General features: G+C 39.9%; 1 protein-coding gene across 1 annotated transcript in view; it reads left to right on the top strand.

The window, feature by feature from the left end:
* The window catches only part of CRACR2A (calcium release activated channel regulator 2A), a 43033-nt gene extending 24250 nt beyond the window's left edge, over positions 1-18783 (top strand). Inside the window, exons 9-17 of the mRNA XM_067468946.1 lie at positions 429-477; positions 1866-1954; positions 4458-4782; positions 7064-7196; positions 10019-10100; positions 11132-11246; positions 13270-13371; positions 15487-15563; positions 18213-18783. Coding sequence (XP_067325047.1) covers positions 429-477; positions 1866-1954; positions 4458-4782; positions 7064-7196; positions 10019-10100; positions 11132-11246; positions 13270-13371; positions 15487-15563; positions 18213-18303 — 1063 coding nt within the window. The 3' untranslated portion in view covers positions 18304-18783. The remainder of the gene's footprint in view (positions 1-428; positions 478-1865; positions 1955-4457; positions 4783-7063; positions 7197-10018; positions 10101-11131; positions 11247-13269; positions 13372-15486; positions 15564-18212) is intronic.
* Positions 18784-20665: the final 1882 nt, after the last annotated feature.

The raw sequence follows: 20665 nt of genomic DNA, 5'->3' as shown, positions 1-20665 counted from the left end.
CCCCCGAAATTCTCATGGTGGTTCGCGAAAAGGCCTTACTGGTGCATTATTTAAACTGTTATGTTTATTCATATCATGATCTGATCACCATACTCAATATATCCCATATGCATGGGGGTATTGGGGTAATGATACAAAAGGTTTGCTAGGCTAGACCCTCTTTCACTCATACTCAGCCCCCCCCCCCAAAACTCAGCCCCCCCAAAACCCCCCCTGAAATTTTTTTAGCCCCCCCCCCCCCCCCGAAATGAAATCCTGGCTACGGGCCTGGCTTCAGGGCAGATAAAGTTTTTAATATAGACATGAAACATGAGCTGTATATTAATGTAATTAAAAAGAAGTCACACATTAAGGCAGGACTGATATCAACATGAACATTCCAAATATTCTAAAACGTCTTTTCTTTTTTTGGTACTTTTCTACTACAGAGAAAAGAACAAATATCTGAAAGATGAACGTGATATGTGTTTATACCAGGTAAATGCTGTTCCAAGTAATATGTCATCAAAGTTTTATTTCAGAGTCAAAGATAGACTGTAGACTTGTCAGGCATTTAGAAACAGTGCTCCATTAAATCAGCTCTGTGTCCATTTCACAGCCCAATCTGTACTTTTCAAAATTGGATGTATGCTGGAGAAGTCTCCACAGAGAGGAGGGAAGGAAATCACATGTTTTTTGCAAGTGCAGGGATATACAGTGATGCAAATATGTGCATTTTCTGACCAGAATTGGGATAAAAGGGGATCTTTTTACCCCGTGGTTTTTGTCCGTTGCAGCAAATCAGCACAGATTTATCGGTAGAGTAATGTAGTCACACACACCCCTTTAACCCAATCAATGCCGTGTTTTAGGTGCTGTGTAGACGGGTCCTCAGAGTTTTCAGATGTTGGTACCTGAGACACCTTTAGGGCTGAGCTGTGGTTAGGCATTTGGCCTCAAAGTTCTTACAGAAGAACACCAGATATGTGTTATATATTACTGAGTGGTAGACAAGTGCCACAGTTTCAGAATTCAGCTTTCTGCACATGGAACCTGCTGGAGGCAGGCATGTAGCTGGGGGGGGGGGGGGGGGGGGGGGGCTTGAGGGGCTTCAGCCCCCCCCCCCCTCCCTGAAATTCTCATGGTGGTTCGCAAAAAGGCCTTACTGGTGCATTATTTAAACTGTTATGTTTATTCATATCATGATCTGATCACCATACTCAATATATCCCATGCATGGGGGTATTGGGGTAATGATACAAAAGGTTTGCTAGGGTAGACCCTCTTTCACTCAGACTCAGCCCCCCCCCGGAAACGCAGCCATCCCGAAACCCCCCCTGAAAAAAACTCAGCCCCCCCCCCCCGAATCGAAATCCTGGCTACGGGCCTGCATGAAAGTGTCCAGAAGTCCACCAAAGGCTTTTGCAAAATCCTTTGAATGGGTAGGCAAAGCAAGAGAAGGAGAATGAAGGATAATTGCCATTCCTGCAGGCTTTCAGAAGTGCTGATTCTTTTTTCCCCCCAGCTGAAAGATTATTTTCAGTAGGAAGGTCCTAGAAAGTTTGAGAGGATCCCAGGAAGTGCACAAATGAATTGCTAAAGCATGATGGCCCCAGTGGAAGTGTAGTGTCCTTTCAGTAAAAGGGCATGGTGTCCAAGAATATTATTTTGAACACTAGCATTGAATGTATTGTCGTAGGCTTTCATGGCCGGAATCACTGGGTTGTTGTAGGTTTTTTTGGGCTATATAGCCATGTTCTAGAGGCATTCTAGAAAATGGCCATATAGCCCGAAAAAACCTACAACAGCCCGCTAGCATTGAATTTCCCATTTTGTTAGCTTTACTATCTAATTTGCAGCAATTTTTGAAATATTTTTTTCTGCAGAAACAGAAGGGTGTCCCCCCTGCCAGCTGGAAGAAAAGATCAGGCTCAATCATAGGCAACTATATTGACAGAAAAGGTTTGTTGAGGAGGTAAGACTTCCATTTTATCATTCTTCATTTAACTTATTTTTCAAGTAACATGTAAAACAAAGACTCTTGAAATTAGTGCACAATATAGGGTACTGTTTCATTATCCGGGCAAAGGCCACAAAGGAGTACTAGAAAGAGAAGGATACCGTGTTCCCTCGCTACTTCGCAGTTTGCTTTTAGCGGACTCACTGTTTCGCGGGTTTTTGAAAATATTGATAAAAATATTAAATATTAAATATTTACATCTTGTGGAGGCCAGAGATCTCGGAAGTGCGGCAGCCTGAGGCACGGCGGGGAAGGCCTGCCTTCCTGGCCTCCACAGACCCTGGAAATGCAGTGGCCTGAGGCAAGGCGGGGAAGGCCTACCTCCCTGGCCTGCTGCTGCCTGCGTGGCTCCGGAGGCTCTGCGGAGGCCCGGGAGGCAGGCAGGTGCCCTTGGGATGGGCCGGGAGGTGGGTAGGGAAGCGCAGGTAAGAAAATTATATATAAAATATATAAAATAATGTATAATTATTAAAATTAATATGGCATCCCTACTTCACGGATTTTCACTTATCACGGGTGGTCCTGGAACGGAACCCCCATGATAAGTGGGGGAACACTGTAGTCCATTTTATGCCCCCTTGTGGCCTCCACCCAGATAATGGAACAGTACCTAAAACAATTTTTAATTTAATTATTTGTTCCCTCTACCTATCTGAATCATCATTTTTTAAAACCTTTGTGTTATCATCTATATCTATGTGTGGCTCAGTATGCAGCAATGTATTTTCTTAAAACTGATCTTGAAGCCAAAGTTAGTATTATTACAAGGCCTTGTAATAATACTACCTTTGGCTTCAAGATCAGTTTTAAGAAAATACATTGTGGCATACTGAGCCACACATAGATATAGATGATGTGGATTTCTGGTACAATTAACAGAAATAGGAACCTGGCAGCTGTGTCACAGGCCAGTGACAGTTGTTCTGTGTTGAAATGAACTAAAATACAGTAGACTCTATGTTAATGTTCAACCATGGGATTGGTAGACACGTAGAGTGCAGACACGTAGAGTGATCTTGTCTTGTTGTAAACAAACTTTATTTTCAGGACGCTGCAGAACTGCTCCCGGCACAAAACAAAGGTTTTTCCAGCTCAAAACGAGCCCTCAAGCAAAACTTAGAACACAATGCTCAAAGTTTCCAAATATTTAGTGCCTTACTATATACAGGAACTAATAGCACACTCAATTAACCCATAACAGCTGCAACAGAAAAAAAACCCTGATTTATTTACTTACAGTATTTATATACCGCCTTTCTCACCCCTGGGGGGACTTTCTAAGATTTAGAAAAAGCCCATTGCAAACCCCTAGTAGCAACAGGTAGTGGCCAGATAAATGTAGTTTCTGGCTGCTTGAAAGTTACTATTGAGAATAGGACCATCTAATACTATGGAGCCCCCGGTGGCGCAGTGGGTTAAAGCACTGAGCTGCTGAGCTTGTTGATCGAAAGGTCACAGGTTCAATTCCGGGGAGCGGCGTGAGCTTCCACTGTCAGCCCTAGCTTTTGCCAACCTAGCAGTTCGAAAACATGCAAATGTGGGTAGATCAATAGGTACCGCTCCAGCGGGAAGGTAACGGCGCTCCATGCAGTCATGCCAGCCACATGACCTTGGAGGTGTCTACGGACAACGCTGGCTCTTCGGCTTAGAAATGGAGATGAGCACCACACCCCAGAGTCAGACATGACTGGACTTAATGTCAGGGGACTACCTTTACCTTTACTAATACTATGTCTCATTATATTCCATACAATAAACTCTGCATATTAATATTGAAATACATTTAAAAGCAAGTTAAGACAAATAAAGACAAACTTAATAGGGTTTCATGGTATTATAAAAATAGCTTTGTGAATGCAATATTATTTCTTCAATTTTCTTGCCAGTTGCTTGAGAGTTCGGGTTCCTGGAGTTCTGGTTAACTGAAAGTCTACTGATATTTGAGTTGATGGTTTGGCTTTTGTTCTCAGGATAAAGAATAAAATGTACAAACCATTAAATATTAATTAAATAATTAGTTCTGTAACATAACTCTGTTGATAGACAGATAAGTTGGTAATGTTTTCACCAAGTTGGTAGCAAAAACTAGAACTGTCAAAATTGATTTATTCCATAGAAACTAACTGTTGTAGCAATGACGGTGTGCATTAATATTTTCAATAAAATTCCAATTAAAAAAACAGCTAGTCAGTCGGTAGCTTAATAGTCATGTTTCATTGCTTTACTTTTACTGAAATCATTGGTCAAGGCTTATGCCGAAGTAGAGTTGAATTGCCTGAAATAATCCCAAACCTTGTGTTGAAGACTCCTCAGATGCTTCCAAATGCTGAAATATTTCCTATTTATCAGCTATATGTACCCAATTTTTAGATTCATAACTTTATGTTCTTAATTCACATAGAAAGTGTTGGACTATTGAATGTGTTATTTGATAATATATTTCCTAATAACTTTCTAGCCAATCTTCTGAAGATGAAGATTCGTCTAATACCTCCAAAAGAAGAAACTCTCTTGGATTGAATGGATGTTCTTCATTAGAGTCTGACCCTCCTGTTGGTGGGGGACCGGCTCATGGGAAGCGACTTCAAAGAATAATATCAATTGAAGAGGATCATCTGCCCCAGCTTCTGGATAGGCCAGAGAGGCAGCTTCCCAAATGGTCTGAAGAAGACGAAGACATCCTGCAAGAAAAGGAACTGAACGGGACCCAAATAGAATCGCCAACCGAAAAGACTCCGTCCACTCCCAGAGAGCAACCAGTAGGGACAGAAACACTATCAAATGTAAGCAACAAAATCACATTGCTTTTCATTTTTTGTTTTATTTGAGACAGTATTGGTGGACACCTTTTTTTGAATGGATTGTGTTTCCCAATAAGACCTGCTTTCACGCAAGGTCTCTGCAACTCTATACTCATGACTTTAAATTTTTGTATATTAATGCATGGCATCCATTCTCTTTGAACTGTAATTCTACATCACCTGGCATTCTTCACTTGATATGATTGACAGTCCTGTAATTCTTATTCCATATCATAAAACTGTTGAACAGTGCAGAGAACAAGGACAGAGCCCTCTGGCTCTCCACCCACTCTTTGGATAAGGTTGCTCAAGTGGATTCAACTAACAGTACATTTGCCAGTCCACACTTTACCCAGGAAAGAGTAAGAATATAATGGGAGACTTTTTCAAATGATGCCAACTCCTCAAAGCCAGGATGCTTAATGAAAATTAGAAACATTACTGGATTGGAAAAATGTTGTCCCCTTTTAATGATCCCATGATCTGTTTATTAATGATTTCTCAAAGGAAATAAGCTTCCTCTGCAATGATTTATTTTTCTTCTAACACACATTGATGCCTATTATAGTGCAATATTTCCTAGATGCTCTAGACCAGTGGTTCTCAACCTGTGGTCCCCAGATGTTTTGGCCTTCAACTCCCAGAAATCCTAATAGCTGGTAAACTGGCTGGGATTGCTGGGAGTTGTAGGCCAAAACACCTGGGGACCCACAGATTGAGAACCACTGTTCTAGACTTTTGCATAGTATTGATGTCAAGCCAACTGGCTCATAAGTCTCCCAAATCTAGCCTCTCCCTTTCAAAGACAAGAATAATATTTACCTCTTTGCATATTCCCATCATTCTTTTTAAAACATGTTGTCTAAGAATTCACATTCTTAAAGCTTTCAAAGACCTGGGGGTGGAAAGAAGTTATGACTCCTCCAACCAACACTGTGTTGTGGACTTCAAGTCCTATTCTGCACATTGTACTTTCTTTTAAGGTCAAAAACATATCTTCCAAAATGACAAGAGCAAAACACAACAGTTAAATAGTTCAACTATTCAATTATGGAGATTATTCTGTAAGTCTGAAGCTCCAGAATCAATTTGAAGCTCTTTCCAGCATCAGCGATGATGCAGAACAGTGCTTGCCTCAGAGAATGTGCAGGTGCCACTGGAAGAATGGCCTCTGTCAAACCTCAAGGAAGACAAATGGTGGTCTGAGGGGACTCCCTCTTGAAAGGAACAGAAACAGTAGTTTGATGACCTGACAGGATGATTTGAGAGGTATACTGACTCCCTGGAGCAAAAATTTGAGATGTTGCAGAGAGGCTGACAAGATCCAACAAGCCCTTAGACAGTTACCCCTTCAGCAGGTCAAACAAAATTATGAGGGTACGGGTAGGAATCCGAAGGGCCTTGATGCCACGGTCATCATTTTATATCTCCTCCCAGTTCAAGGACATGGCCCAGGAAAAGAGAGAAGAATAAAAATGAATAGCTGGCTTCACAGACAATGTTGTAGAGAGAACTGTTATAGAGAGAATTGGGCAAAAGGTACAAGAACTCAATAAAGAGAAAGAAAAATACTGACATAAGCAACTTGGGGGAAGGATGGTGCCTGGTCTTCCATGTCTCTATACCAGGCTTGCACAACCTGTGGCCCTCCAGATGTTTTGGAATTTAAATTCCAGAATTCTTGATCGGGCTGGCTAGGGCTTCTGGTAGTTGGAATCCCAAACAACTGGAGGACTACAAGTTGCAAACCACTGCTCTACACCAATGCAAAAAGCATCAGAAATAAACAAGGTGAACTTGAACTTTTAATACAACAAAGCAAATGTGATATAATTGGTGTCACTGATGCCTGGTGGGATGAGTCCTACATTTGGACTGTTGTAATAGAGGGGCATAAACTATTTTGGAAAAATAGATCAAACAGGAAAGGAGGAAGAGTAGCATCATATATCCAGGATTTTTATATCTGTGAGAAGATCCATGATTTAAATAATTATTAGCATTAATGAACTCATTCTGGACTTTAACCTTCCTGATTCCATCCTTCTGTTTCACCCATAAGGCTAACCTATCTAGCTGATGCGACTTTGATTTGTTCAGCTAAATCTGGATCTGATCTTTTGTATCAAAATGGAGAATGTATAAATGTATGAATAAAAAAAGAGAAATATAACTTTTTAGTATCCTATAATGAATAGTGCTGAAAAAGCAAAGTATGTACAATGCAGTTGACTGAACATCTTCCGTTTCTATTTACTTGAAGGATGAACAGTCATTTTCTGCCCCAGACTGTTTATTCAAGATTATTTTTGTGGGAGAATCGAGTGTAGGAAAGACTTCTTTTCTAAGACGGGTTTGTGAAGACCGTTTTTCCTCTGGTACTGCTGCTACTGTTGGTAAGTAATCTCAGGAAGGAAGAAAATGCACAATGATGTTTATTTCACCAACCTTGTGCATGTTACAATAATGTTGACATTTAATGAGTGTCAGCATTTATTTATGAAAAAAGCTAACTAACCAGATTAACTTTATGTCATGTATTATCTGCTGCTGGTCCACCACCTCCCTGTGATGAAGCCATTAGAGGCTATTGATGGGAAAAGATCATCATTCTACTTACCTTATGTGATGAGGTCTGACTGCTTTGGTGGAAGAATAATAGAATCATGGAGTTGGAAGAGATCTCATGGGCCATCCAATCCAACCCCCTGCTAAGAAGCAGGAATATTGCATTCAAAGCACCCCCAACAGATGGCCATCCAGCCTCTGTTTAAAAGTTTCCAAAGAAGGAGCCTCCACCACACTCCAGGGCAGAGAGTTCCACTGCTGAATGGCTCTCACAGTCAGGAAGTTCTTCCTCATGTTCGGATGGAATCTCCTCTCTTGTAGTTTGAAGCCATTGCTCCGTGTCCTAGTCTCCAGGGCAGCAGAAAACAAGTTCACTCCCTTCTCCCTGTGACTTCCTCTCACGTATTTATACATGGCTATCATGTCTCCTCTCAGCCTTCTCTTCTTCAGGCTAAACATGCCCAGCTCTTTAAGCCATTCCTCATAGGGCTTGTTCTCTAGACCCTTGATCATTTTAGTCGCCCTCCTCTGGACACATTCCAGCTTGTCAATATCTCTCTTGAATTGTGGTGCCCAGAATTGTATACAATATTCCAGGTGTAGTCTAACCAAAGGCAGAATAGAGGGGTAGCATGACTTCCCTGGATCTAGACACTATACTCCTATTGATGCAAACCAAAATCCCATTGGCTTTTTTTGCCGCTGTATCACATTGTTGGCTCATGTTTAACTTGTTGTTCATGAGGACCGCAAGATCTTTTCACACGTACTGCTCTCGAGCCAGGCACCCCCCATTCTGTATCTTATTCTGAATCCTCTTCCTTCACTTAGTAAACAACAACACAATACTTTCAATTGCAAAGTGTCTTTAAAGATACAAAGGGGGGAAGTAGTGCCAGCGGGAGGGTGGAGTTACACCAACTGCCCAGAAATGTGCCTTTGCACTCTCAAAGCATTGCAGGCACATAATGGCAGCAATTGTGCAATGTCTCAAATCACAAAATCATAAAAGACAATAATTAGTCATTATCCCTTTTTGCGGAATTTTTTTTTGGTCATGTCAGGAGCGACTTGAGAAACTGCAAGTCGCTTCTGGTGTGAGAGAATTGGCCGTCTGCAAGGACATTGCCCAGAGGACGCCTGGATGTTTTGATGTTTTTACCATCCTTGTGGGAGGCTTCTCTCATGTCCCCGCATGAGGAGCTGGAGCTGATAGAGGGAGCTCATCCGCCTCTCCCCGGATTCGAACCTGCGACCTGTCGGTCTTCAGTCCTGCCGGCACAGGGGTTTAACCCACTGCACCACCAGGGGCTCCTTTGCGGAAATAACAATGGGAGAGGAGTTTCCATATAATAATGTCCTTACTGTGTTCCAATTAGACTATATTTAAAAACAACCTGTCATTAGCTGTTTCTAATATTCCTGATAAAGAGTCAGACAAAGTTTACCATAGTAAACACACTGAAGCAACTTGGCCACAGATCAACTTTTAACTCTGAGGCTCAGGCACACAATCTAGAAAAGTGATGAAGTGGGGGAATAAGAAAAGGTAAGTGGCGAGATTCCAGGGGTTGGAACTGAGGAACTTGCCTTGGAAAAGAGATCTATCACACACCCCTGCTTTAGCAAATTGATCAAGTACATTGTTAAGATTGTTGTTGTTGTTCATTCGTTCTCTTGCTTCCGACTCTTCGTGACCTCATGGACCAGCCCATGTCAGAGCTCCCTGTTGGCCGTCACCACCCCCAGCTCTTTCAAGGTCAAGCCAGTCACTTCAAGGATGCCATCCATCCATCTTGCCCTTGGTCGGCCCCTCTTCCTTTTTCCTTCCATTTTCCCCCAGCATCATTGTCTTCTCTAAGCTTTCCCATCTTCTCATTATGTGGCTAGAGTACTTCATCTTGGCCTCTACTATCCTTCCTTCCAATAAGCAGTAGGGCTTTATTTCCTGGAGAATGGACTGGTTGGATCTTCTCGCGGTCCAAGGCACTCTCAGAACTTTCCTCCAGCACCACAGTTCAAAAGCATCTATCTTCCTTCACTCAACCTTCCCTATGGTCCAGCTCTCACACCCGTAGGTGACTACGGGGAATACCATTGCTTTGACTATGCGGATCTTTGTTGCCAGTGTGATGTCTCTACTCTTCACTGTTTTATTGAGATTGGTCATTGCTCTCCTCCCAAGATGGAAGCGTCTCCTGATTTCCTGGCTGCAGTCTTCGTCTGCAGTAATACAAAGTCTGTTAAGTAATACAAAGTCTGTTAAGGATTGTAGATTATCTCAATTCCTTGCAAATTGAGTACATCCTAAGATTATTTTATTTCTGGTGTGTTACTATAGTGAGATATTTGAAAGAACAGTAGCAATTGCTCAGTGAATGTATACATTAATCTAGACATTAATATATCTCCAGTACCTAAAAAGCACACATATATTTTTGCAGTTGGCACAGTAAAAAAAGAATGGATTCAACCAAATGCTACAATTATGTTTCTTTGTTCTCAATGGGGTTACTTCTGAGCATACATATATAGTTTTAGCCATATGTAAAGATGAAATTAAGTAATGATAATACTTTTATATTCTTACATTCTATCATCCAGAAGGAGCACACAGATCACAGACAACTGGACTTTCTTATCTTTACAGGTGTGGATTACAGTGTGAAAACAATAGCGGTGGATAATAGACGCATAGTACTGCAACTCTGGGACACTGCTGGACAGGAAAGGTAATGAAATCCTGTTGTGTCATACCACAACACGTCTTATCTGGAAGGCAGCTGACACCCTGAAAGCACACTCACAGATAGTATCTTGGATCAATCTGGAATAATATCTTTGTAAAATCTTTGATTCCAGGAAACCAATTCATTAGAGCCAGGGAAAGGCAGTGTTATAGAGCTAAAGCCTAAGGCATTTGCATCATGGTCTGTTTTGGATAAATAAATTAGGATATGTAGTTATTAATATGGACTCATATTAATAACCACACTGAGGGGCCACACCGGCACAGCGGGTTAAACAGCTAAGCTGCAGAACTTGCTGATTGTAACGTCGGTGATTTGAATCCGTGGGACGGGGTGAGTTCCCATTGTTAGACCCAGCTCCTGCCAACCTAGCAATTCAAAAACATGCATAATGTGAGTAGATCAATAGGTACCACTTCAGCGGGAGGATAATGGCGCTCCATGCAGTTATGCTGGCCACATGACCTTGGAGGCATCTACGGACAACACCGGCTCTTCGACTTAGAAATGGAGATGAGCACTTGGACTTGACTAGACATAATGTCAAGGGGAAACCTTTACCTTTAACATTCTGTGAAGGTGGATCAATATGAACAAGATCTTGAGATATACCCATAGTTCTCTGAAGGAAAGAATGGGCAGTAAATAACTAAAAATGATATGCAAGTTATAGTCAGGGAATGTAAGGGGTGAGAACCTATCTGCTTCCTGATATGACCCATTTGCTTAAATCATGGATCATTCCTTTATTTATTTATTTATTTATTTATTTATTTATTTCCTGCATTTATTAACCGCCGCTCTCAGCCCTAGGGCGACTCGCGGCGGTGTACAGCACATAAAAGACAATTTACAATGAGCCTAAACGACAAAATTAACATATCACTAATACATAAACATCTAATTACACTAAAATACTCTAAATATCAACATTTCAGTTTTGTGATAAAGAATTGTTCTGTTGCCTTTAACCATGTTGTGTTTGTGGGACTACTGAGATTATGTGTTTGTAGGTACCGGAGCATCACCAAGCAGTTCTTCCGAAAAGCCGATGGAGTCATTGTGATGTATGACATAACCGCAAGAGAAACATTTATGGCTGTGAAGCAGTGGTTAGTGAGCATTGAGGTAAGTCTGGACAGCTTTAAACATTGCTTTGGGTTCTACTGAGTAGCTCCAGTGACAAAGCTTACCCGGGTTTCATTGTTGTTGGAAATAGAAGTGGTTGGAGACAATAATTTCTCTAGTCTCTGAGTTTATTTGCAAATAAACAAGATGGAAAACAGGTGGACATACAGAGTTTAATTTTTAGGTAGAAAGAAGAAAGGGGTCTACAGGTTGGGTATATCTTATTCAAAAGAAGTATTCCATATTTTGGATTTCCTTCAGATTTTGGAAGCCTTATATATACATAATGAAACATCTGGGGATCAAGTCTGAACACAAGTTTGTTATATTTCATATACACTTTATGCCCATACTGTAAGGTGATTTTATAGAAAATATTTTTATTGTTTTATGTATGAAACAAAGTTTGAAAAACAATTATGTCACTGTCTAAGCTACTAGTGAGGATAATTTCAGAGTATTGCAGATTTTGTAATTCTGGATAAGAAATTCACAACCTGAGGGAACTCTCTCTTTTTCCTTCTGTTTCAACCTGCTCCCCTCTCTTCTTTTTCATCATAATCATCATGATCATCACCATCATCATTGTTTTATTGGTTTTTCCCACTCCCACCCTCCCCTCCTTGTACATGCAATTTATACATCAAACTACATAAGTTACATTTGAAATATCAGTCTCAGTCTTAATTTTTCTACTCCACATCTTAGCACATTCTCTAAATAATTCCTAACTGGTTCCCACATCCTCTTAGTTATTGTGACCTTTTCAATTTTATCTATATTATTCCATTTGCAATTTATTATTTCCACATTTAATATATTAACTATATAGTTATACCAGTCAATGTCCATTTTGCTTTATCTTTCCAACCCCTCACTAAAACAATTTGTGCACACGCTATTAATTTGTCAACCAATTTTTCTTTTTGTATATTCTTCACTCCTGTTATCCGTGCATGTAGTACATTTGTATTAACTATTACTATTTGTAAATTTAACATTCTATTGATTTCTCCTTCAATCATTTTCCAGTATTCTTGCACTCGATCACATTCCCATATTATTATTATTATTATTATTATTATTATTATTATTCAACTTTATTTGTACCCCGCTAGCATCTCCCGAAGGACTTGATGCGGCTTACACAGGCCAAGGCCTCAACACAACAACAGCATAACAACAACAATACAATTCAAAGCAAATCAAAAACATAAAGCAATAACAACAAAACATTACACCATAACACAGTAAAAACCAGGGCCGGGCCGAGTGATGGGTACAGATTAAAAAGTGCTGGGTGTGAGAGGTGATATGTTGGATTTCTGGGCAAGTGCAATGTGCAGAGGATCTTCAACTCTAATAAAGTGCTTCTGGGACATAGTGCTGGGGTTTTCCTATTCCGGAGAGGCACATCGGAATAGCCAGGTCTTCAAGCTCTTCCTAAAGACTGATTAAACACCTCTCTTTGTTCACAGCCATGCCAACACATATCCTTTATCTCCTCTCTTCTTTTTCATCAACATATGGAAACGTAGCTTTGAATACTTAGGTTCTCACCATCAAGAGCTACATTTCTTAGACATTCAGGACCATTTATCTAGAGTTTCCCTAAAAGCTGGCATTGTTGGCCATTGATTAAAGAGCTTTTATATTTTGTTAAACATAAACATAAAACTGTGAAGTGTGAATGAGACAAATGCATAGATGCAAGAATGAGCCTTGTCTGGGCAGCAAAACTAGATAAGACCACACAGCCCATGGTCAGAGATTGAATTCATCTCTTTACCCTTCTGCTAATATATTCCTGTGAATAATGTCCATGGCTTCTCTCTAAGCATCTGAACAAAGTACTTTTTTTTTTTTTTTGGCTTCTCTTCATCTAACATTGGCTCTACTTTGCAATAAAATAAATGCATTCTGTGTTGATGCCCTACTGGGAGCTATCTGTACTCATTTTCATGGTAATTTGGGCTTTTCTTAAGATTTTCTTGATGTTTGACCTGCTGTTAATTTTTCATAGGAGGCAACGGGGGAGAACATTCCTGTCCTTCTGCTTGGTAATAAAACTGATAAGGAAAAAGAACGTGAAGTCCCTTATGGATTAGGAAAACACCTAGCCCAGGTAAACTAAGTTGGAAAATTCTGAAGAACACATCATTGTCATTGAGCGAACCCTGGGAACAACAGAAAAAAAATTAAATGCTATCTTAATGTAAAAAGAAGTGACATTAGAAAATAATTTATTTAAAGTAATGGTGTTGTCTTTAGGTAAAGGTAACGGTTTTCCCCTGACATTAAGTTCAGTCCATAGGCTTTTAAATCCTTGTGTGTTATTGTTATATGTTATTTATATTAATTTGTATTGCATTGTATTGTTTTGTTTATTGCTTTTCTGTTTTATTGATGTGTTATAGGGCTTGGCCTCATGTAAGCCGCTCCAAGTCCCTTGGGGAGATGGTGGCGGGGTATAATTAAAGATTATTATTATTATTATTATTATTATTATTATCATCATCATCGTCATGTCCGACTCTGGGGTGTGGTGCTCACCTCCATTCCTAAGCCAAAGAGCCAGTGTTGTCTATAGACACCTCCAAGGTCATGTGGCTGGTATGACTGGATGGAGGTAATGGTGTTGTCTTTAACAGAGTATTTTTGGCAAAGAGTAGGCTATACTATTCCTTTCTCCCCAGAGCAATGAGGTCCCCAGGTGCTGTTGGGGTTCAACCTGAGTTTGAACTTGAACCTGATTCTCTGTTTGTTCCTCCTGATGCTAATGAAAATATATTTACTGATGCTAGTGGAAATGTACCTCTTGATGCCAATGGTCCTGAAATTAGTGAGCAAGAAACTGCTGTAGGTTTGGAAAATGCCAATGTTCCTGAAATTAGTGAGGAAGGAACTTCTGTAGATTTGGAAAATGAAAGTACCAGTGTTCATGAGAATGTTTCAGAGGGAAGCCTTGACCTTTCCCTCCCTTCTGCACCTGGTAACTTTAATGACAACAGAAGGGGCCAGATTTGGCAAGACAGAAGTAAATCACTCAGCTTGCGAAGGTCTTCCCGAATTAAAGAATTACAAACATTGGCTTCAAAGCAGAGGGGCGGTTCACGGAACCAATTCTTTGGCTTTAATTGCCTTCTGCCGGGCTGACTTTCTCAGTTCAGGCATCGTTTCAGATTAATGAAGACCTTGGCAGTTCTCCTGGTTTCCCCTGGCCATGGTTTTGAAAGATTTCTAGGATATCAAGTACGGTTAGTGGATTGCTAACAGGTTCCAGTATTTTACAGTGTGGCTTTGGGTTTTGCTTTGTCCATTTAAATTCATGTTTGCTGATTTTGCTGTGGCTTTTGACTTTCATTTTTCCTTTATTTTGTAATCATCTTTCTTCAATAAAAAAAGGATTGTTTTTCACAGTCAAGTGTGGTGGATAGTTATCTTAGGGCCTCGTTCCCTGCTCTGGATTGCAACAGGTGCCCCCACCCAATCAAATGATCAATCGATCAATTGTTTTTGATGCGAGAGTATGAACCGTCTACAAAGACATTGCCCAGGAGATGCCTGGATGTATTACTGTCCTGCGGGAGGGACTTCTCTCATGTCTGGAAGGTTTTTCTCATGTCTCCACATGCGAGTGTGGAGAAGAGCAAGCCACAGACCACGTACTACAATGCAGCCTGTGACCTGCCACGTGCACAATGGAGGATCTTCTTACAGTGACACCAGAAGCACTCAGAAGTGGCCAGCTTTTGGTCAAATGAAATATAGTATAATGCCAAGTTTTTAATTTTTTTGCTGATTTTTCTATGCATTATAACTGTATTCTCAATTAGCCTCTGACCCAATAAATAAATAAATTAGCCTTGTTACCCTATTCTGAAACTGTTCCAACTTGATTAGATCCTTATTAAAATGAGATGTTCAGAACAGAGTGTAGTACATTAAACAAGGTCTGACTAGCACAGAAAATGGGAGGACTATTACTTCACTTCACTTGCAATCTATATGTCTATAAAATGCAGGATACTATAGCATTTGCTGTCTTTTCTGCAGCATCATATTGATGATTCATGTTTAATTTATGATTAACAATAATCTCTTTTTACATATAGTACTGCTGAGCCATCCTATATCTGAACAGATTATTTTTGTAGCCGAAATTCAGAATTTGTCTCCGATGAAATTCATTTCATTAATTTAATTAACTATTCTCAAATGTTTTATCTACCTATTCTAGGATTACAATTTAATCTTTTATGAATGCAGCGCCTTATCAGGAGACAACACAAACAAGTCTATTCTTCACTTGGCTAGGTAAGTACTCAGGCTTGTTAGAGGGATTAAAATAATAAAGGGCTTTTTGTTATGTCCAGAGTAAAATAATAATAATAATAATAATAATAATAATAATAATAATAATACCCCGCTACCTTCTCCCCAAGGGACTTGGTGCGGCCAACATGAGGCCGAGCCCATGATACATCAATAATAAAAGCAATAACAAACAAACAATACAAAACATTTAAAATAAATCTCATAAACAAAAAATAAGCAATAAACATTGACAGTAGCACAACATGAAAATGAAAAACAAGGAAATGGTCAGGCCACTGTGTACAAGTAACGACAAAATGCTGAGACGGGAAAGATAAAATTCAAAGTCTTTTTTTGGTCTTAGTCTTCTCCCAAAAGGTAAAGATTGCTCCCCTTGGGGATGATGAAGCAGAGGATGCAATTGGAGAAATACAGCAGAGAATAGGTTAAGAGGCAGTACAGGAACATCTGGCAAATCCAAATGAATTTAAGTCTTGAGGGTCATATGAATTACATACAAGTGTTGCACTCCAGGATAGGAATAACTTTAAAACACCAAATGTTGAGTAGGGAAAACAATCCTTTTATTGAAGATAAGTAAAAGCAGCAAAGTAAAAAAGGCACTTTAAAGGGATAGGTAAATCCAATTAGGTAAGAAGATAAGCAGGAACAAAATTAGTCCAAGGTAAAGTTCAGCAAAGTCCAAAAACAAAGTCCACACTTCTCTAACAAAATCTAAAAAATCAGGAAACGTTGATCCAAGGCATGAGTATGTAATCACAAGGGACAAAAACCAAACCAGGAAACAAGAAATCCATAAGCATGAATCTTCCAAGCAAGGTTTCTATAAGATGAGGACAAGAACTTAGCATGATTCTAAATGATGCTTCATCCGACTGTATTTTCCATGCTTGGAACTTTTAAGCCTTTCCAAGCACTCAGAAACTGGTTTCGCTTTCCTTGAGTGGCCCTTATCTTTTTCTGTTGAAGCCTGGCAGAACACTGAAGGCATTGCTCAGCCTGTCTGTTTTGACTAATTTCCATCTGCCTCATTGCTCATTAGTTCCTGCAGGTGCCAAGTTGTTTTCAAGCCTGCACTTAGAGATCTACACTTCGAAGGGGGGAAAAATGAAATGCAATGATAAACAAGGAGTGACATGTGTAAAAAGAATTTTGGAGTCTTAGTAGACCACAAGCTGAACAATGTGTGGAGTCAACAATGTGATGCAGCAGCTAAAAAAGTCAATATGATTCTAAGGCAGATTATTCTCCCCCCCCCCCCCCCCATTTTTTTTAAAGAGGGGATATTGGTTATTTATTTTAGTTAGGGATGGGGGATATAATGTGTTGAAATGTCATGGGATCATGTTTGTTTTGCTAGATTCATTTGTTTTGGCTTTGATTTGAATCTCTGTGTTTGTTTTATTTTTAATTTTTTTGTGTATACCTAATAAAAATAATTAGTGACAGAGGGAAGCAGTTGGAAAATTCACAAAAAGGAGGTCTATCCCTGGCTGTTAGCTAAAATGGTTAAGAAGAATTTTCACAACACATACAACAGGGGCCGTCAAACTAAGGCCCGGGGGCCGGATACAGCCCTCCAAGGTCATTTACCCGGCCCTCGCTCAGGGTCAATCTACATCTGAAATGACTTGAAAGCACACAACAACAACAACAATCCTATCTCATCAGCCAAATGCAGGAGCCCCCGGTGGCGCAGTGGGTTAAACCCCTGTGCCGGCAGGACTGAGGACCGACAGGTTGCAGGTTCGAATCCGGGGAGAGGCAGATGTGCTCCCTCTATCAGCTCCAGCTCCTCATGCGGGGACATGAGAGAAGCCTCCCACAAGGATGATAAAAACATCCAATCATTCGGGCGTCCCCTGGGCAATGTCCTTGCAGACGGCCAATTCTCTCATACCAGAAGCGACTTGCAGTTTCTCAAGTCGCTCCTGACACCATAAAAAAAGCCAAAAGCAGGCAGACACTTCCCATTGAAATACTAATAAGTTTATATTTGTTAAATTTGTTTTTCATTTTAATTATTGTATTGTTTTAAGCATTTTTGCACTATAAATAAGATATGTGCAGTGTGCACAGGAATTCATTCATGCTTTTTTCAAATTATAATCCGGCCCTCCAATCGTTTGAGGGACTGTGACCTGGCCCTCTGTTTAAAAAGTTTGAAGACCCCTGATATACAGCATCTCATGTTTCCAGTTTAGATTCTGGAGACAAACCAAAACTCAACTTATGGTCATTTGCTGACTGTGGCGAGAAAAAAGAGTGGTAGGCTTCATAGCCCCAGGGGCGGCTCAACCCATTACGCGAAGTAAGCATTTGCAGTATAGTTGATTTTGCCCAGGGGCGCTCTTGAGGCGCTCTTGGAGGAAAATAGATCTTGATATATGCGAGTTGTAGTTACTGGGATGTATAGTTCGCCTACAATCAAAGAGCATTCTGAACTCCACCAATGATGAAATTGAACCAAATATGGCACACAGAACTCCCACGATGAACAGAAAATATATTTCAGTGATTGGTTGGGGGCAAAATACTGTTTGCTTACCGTTGAAAATTACCTAGGGCCGGCTCTGAATAGCCCATTGAGCCTGTTCAGAAAATAAATTCTTCCATTGCTTTCTTTAGGATACTGAAAGAACAAGAAGACAAAGTGAAGGAAAAAACTGTTCAGCTACATCAAGACTTCAAGAAAAAATCTTGTTGTTTGAAGCAATAAAAGGCTTTCTCCCTCTGACTAGTAAAACTGATAATTTTTCTTTGGACTTCATCATCACATCCATTTCATACTACAGCATGAGAAAATGACATGCTGGGTATAATGATAGCTCTGTTCCTGAATGGCTGAAAAGCTGAGTGTAGATAGGGAAGATTACCGGTTAATTAAATTGTTGTATTTAAATTACTGTTATCAAATACCTGCCCTCCACCCGACGAAACACAAACAAACAGAGATATAATGAATATTAATTTATATTTTTTTCTTTTCTCAAGTTTTGCAATTCTGAAGTGTCGCTCCACTTCAATTGCAGAGAAGCCCAGCTAACTATATCTCCTCCTGCAAATAAAATCCACTTTGATAACATTATATAAATTGTATAAGATGAAATCAAATGGAATCAAATTGCTACTCTGGCCAGAGCAAAGACAGAGGGGAGCAGAAGACATTTCCATCTTGACTTTACTAATAATATAATATAGTATATTGTATATACATATAATTTTTATAATATTATAATGTAATACAATATAATACTAGTAATAATAATACAATATTATAATTATAACTATATATTTAAATTACATGCAATATTACTAATAATATTACAATATAGTGGTATAGTGCAATATAGTAATATAGTAATATTGATATTGTACTATGCTAATAATATAATATATTGTATGAAAATATAGATTGTAAGCCAGTCTGAGTCACCTTTGGGGTGAGAAGGGCGGCATGTTTGCATATAAGGTTCAGCACACAATGGAGTGTTTTTTTTTAAAGAATCAGTGCCTTTTTCTCTTCCCCTAATTGTTTATTCAAGCCCTGTTTAATATTATAAAGTTTAAAATAAAGAGAGAGTTCTAATTCCTCTATGTTCGTGTTTTCTTTAAACCAGCTGTGTGTCCGTTTCAAGCCTGATCAGCTGATCAACGGTTTTGGACTGTTTAAAAGAGCAAATGCACTGGAGCAGGCTCCACAGGGTGGAGGGAAGAAAATCATGTGTTTTTCGCGAGTGCAGAATTATACAGCAATACAAATACAAGGGTTGAATGAAAAGTAATGCCTCCACCTTTATAAACTCCTCAACAGATCACAGTACTGGTATGCAGCAGGTACTGGCTTGTTCAGTAGACTCTCTACAGTTCCATTTTGGCAGGAAGACTTAGCATTGAAGGGTTGTGTTGTTAAAGTGCAAAGTATGGAACCCTGCACAGATGGTTGGTCAATGCGACTTTAGCAATGTGCAGTCATTGAATTCTTGACAGCAGTAGATGTCACCTCAACATCTTACTCACCCAACGGCGCTCAGTATTCACATCAACACAATCACCATACGAATCCACACAATCTCTTTGATCATCTGGAGAGGTCCTGCTCACGCTCCCACCACCTTCGCAGGCGCAATTGGTGGGGACGAGGGAGAGGGCCTTTTTGGTGGTGGCCCCTCGACTCTGGAACTCACTTCCCAAGGACATCAGACATGCTCCAAAGCTGGCAGTCTTTAGGAGGAGCCAGAAAACGTGGTTGTTCAGGTGTGCCTTCCCAGAATAAGGAAAACTCTTAGCAATATGTCCCCAAATGCACTTTAACATTAACATTGATTTAGGATTGCCTGCGCACCCTCATTTTTCTTTGAAAACCCTATCCTAGTTATACCCTACCTTGTTCATGCCCAGCATTATTTTTTAAATTTTAAATTATTACATTTGACCCGGCCGTAGGTTTTTAAATGCTTGTATGCTATTGTTATTGTTTATTTTTGTTGAGATTTATTTTACTGTTTTGTATTGATTATTTTGTTATTGCCTTCGTTTTATTGATGTACTGCGGGCATGGCCTCATGTAAGCCGCACCGAGTCCCTTGGGGAGATGGTAGTGGGGTACAAATAAAGTTTTTTTTAAAAATTATTATTATTATTATTATTATTATTATTATTATTATAAACAGCTTGCATTCTCTGATGAATCTCCTTTGGGGTGACACCTTCTGCTGTCAAGAATTCAATGACTGCACATTGCTTAAGTCGCATTGACCGACCATCTGGGCAGGGTTCCATACTTTGCACTTTAACAACACAACCCTTCAATGCTAATGGAACTGTAGAGGAGAGTCTACTAAACAAGCCAGTACCTGCCGCATACCAGTACTGCCATCTGTTACGAGTTATGAAGGTGGAGGCATTACTTTTTATTCAACCCTGACATGTTCATTTTCCAGCCAGATGCGGGATAAAAGGGGACCTTTTAACCCTGTGTTTTTCATCCATTGCATCAAATCAGTGCAGATTTACCTCTAGCATTATGCAGCCATCCTCCTTTTAAATCGGTAACTTCCGTGTTTTAGGTGCTGTGTAGA

Source organism: Anolis sagrei, chromosome 5, assembly GCF_037176765.1.
Source record: "Anolis sagrei isolate rAnoSag1 chromosome 5, rAnoSag1.mat, whole genome shotgun sequence".
Classification (NCBI taxonomy): Eukaryota; Metazoa; Chordata; class Lepidosauria; order Squamata; family Dactyloidae; genus Anolis; species Anolis sagrei.
Note: the sequence above shows the minus strand (reverse complement) of the source record. Positions and strands in the feature narration are given on the sequence as shown.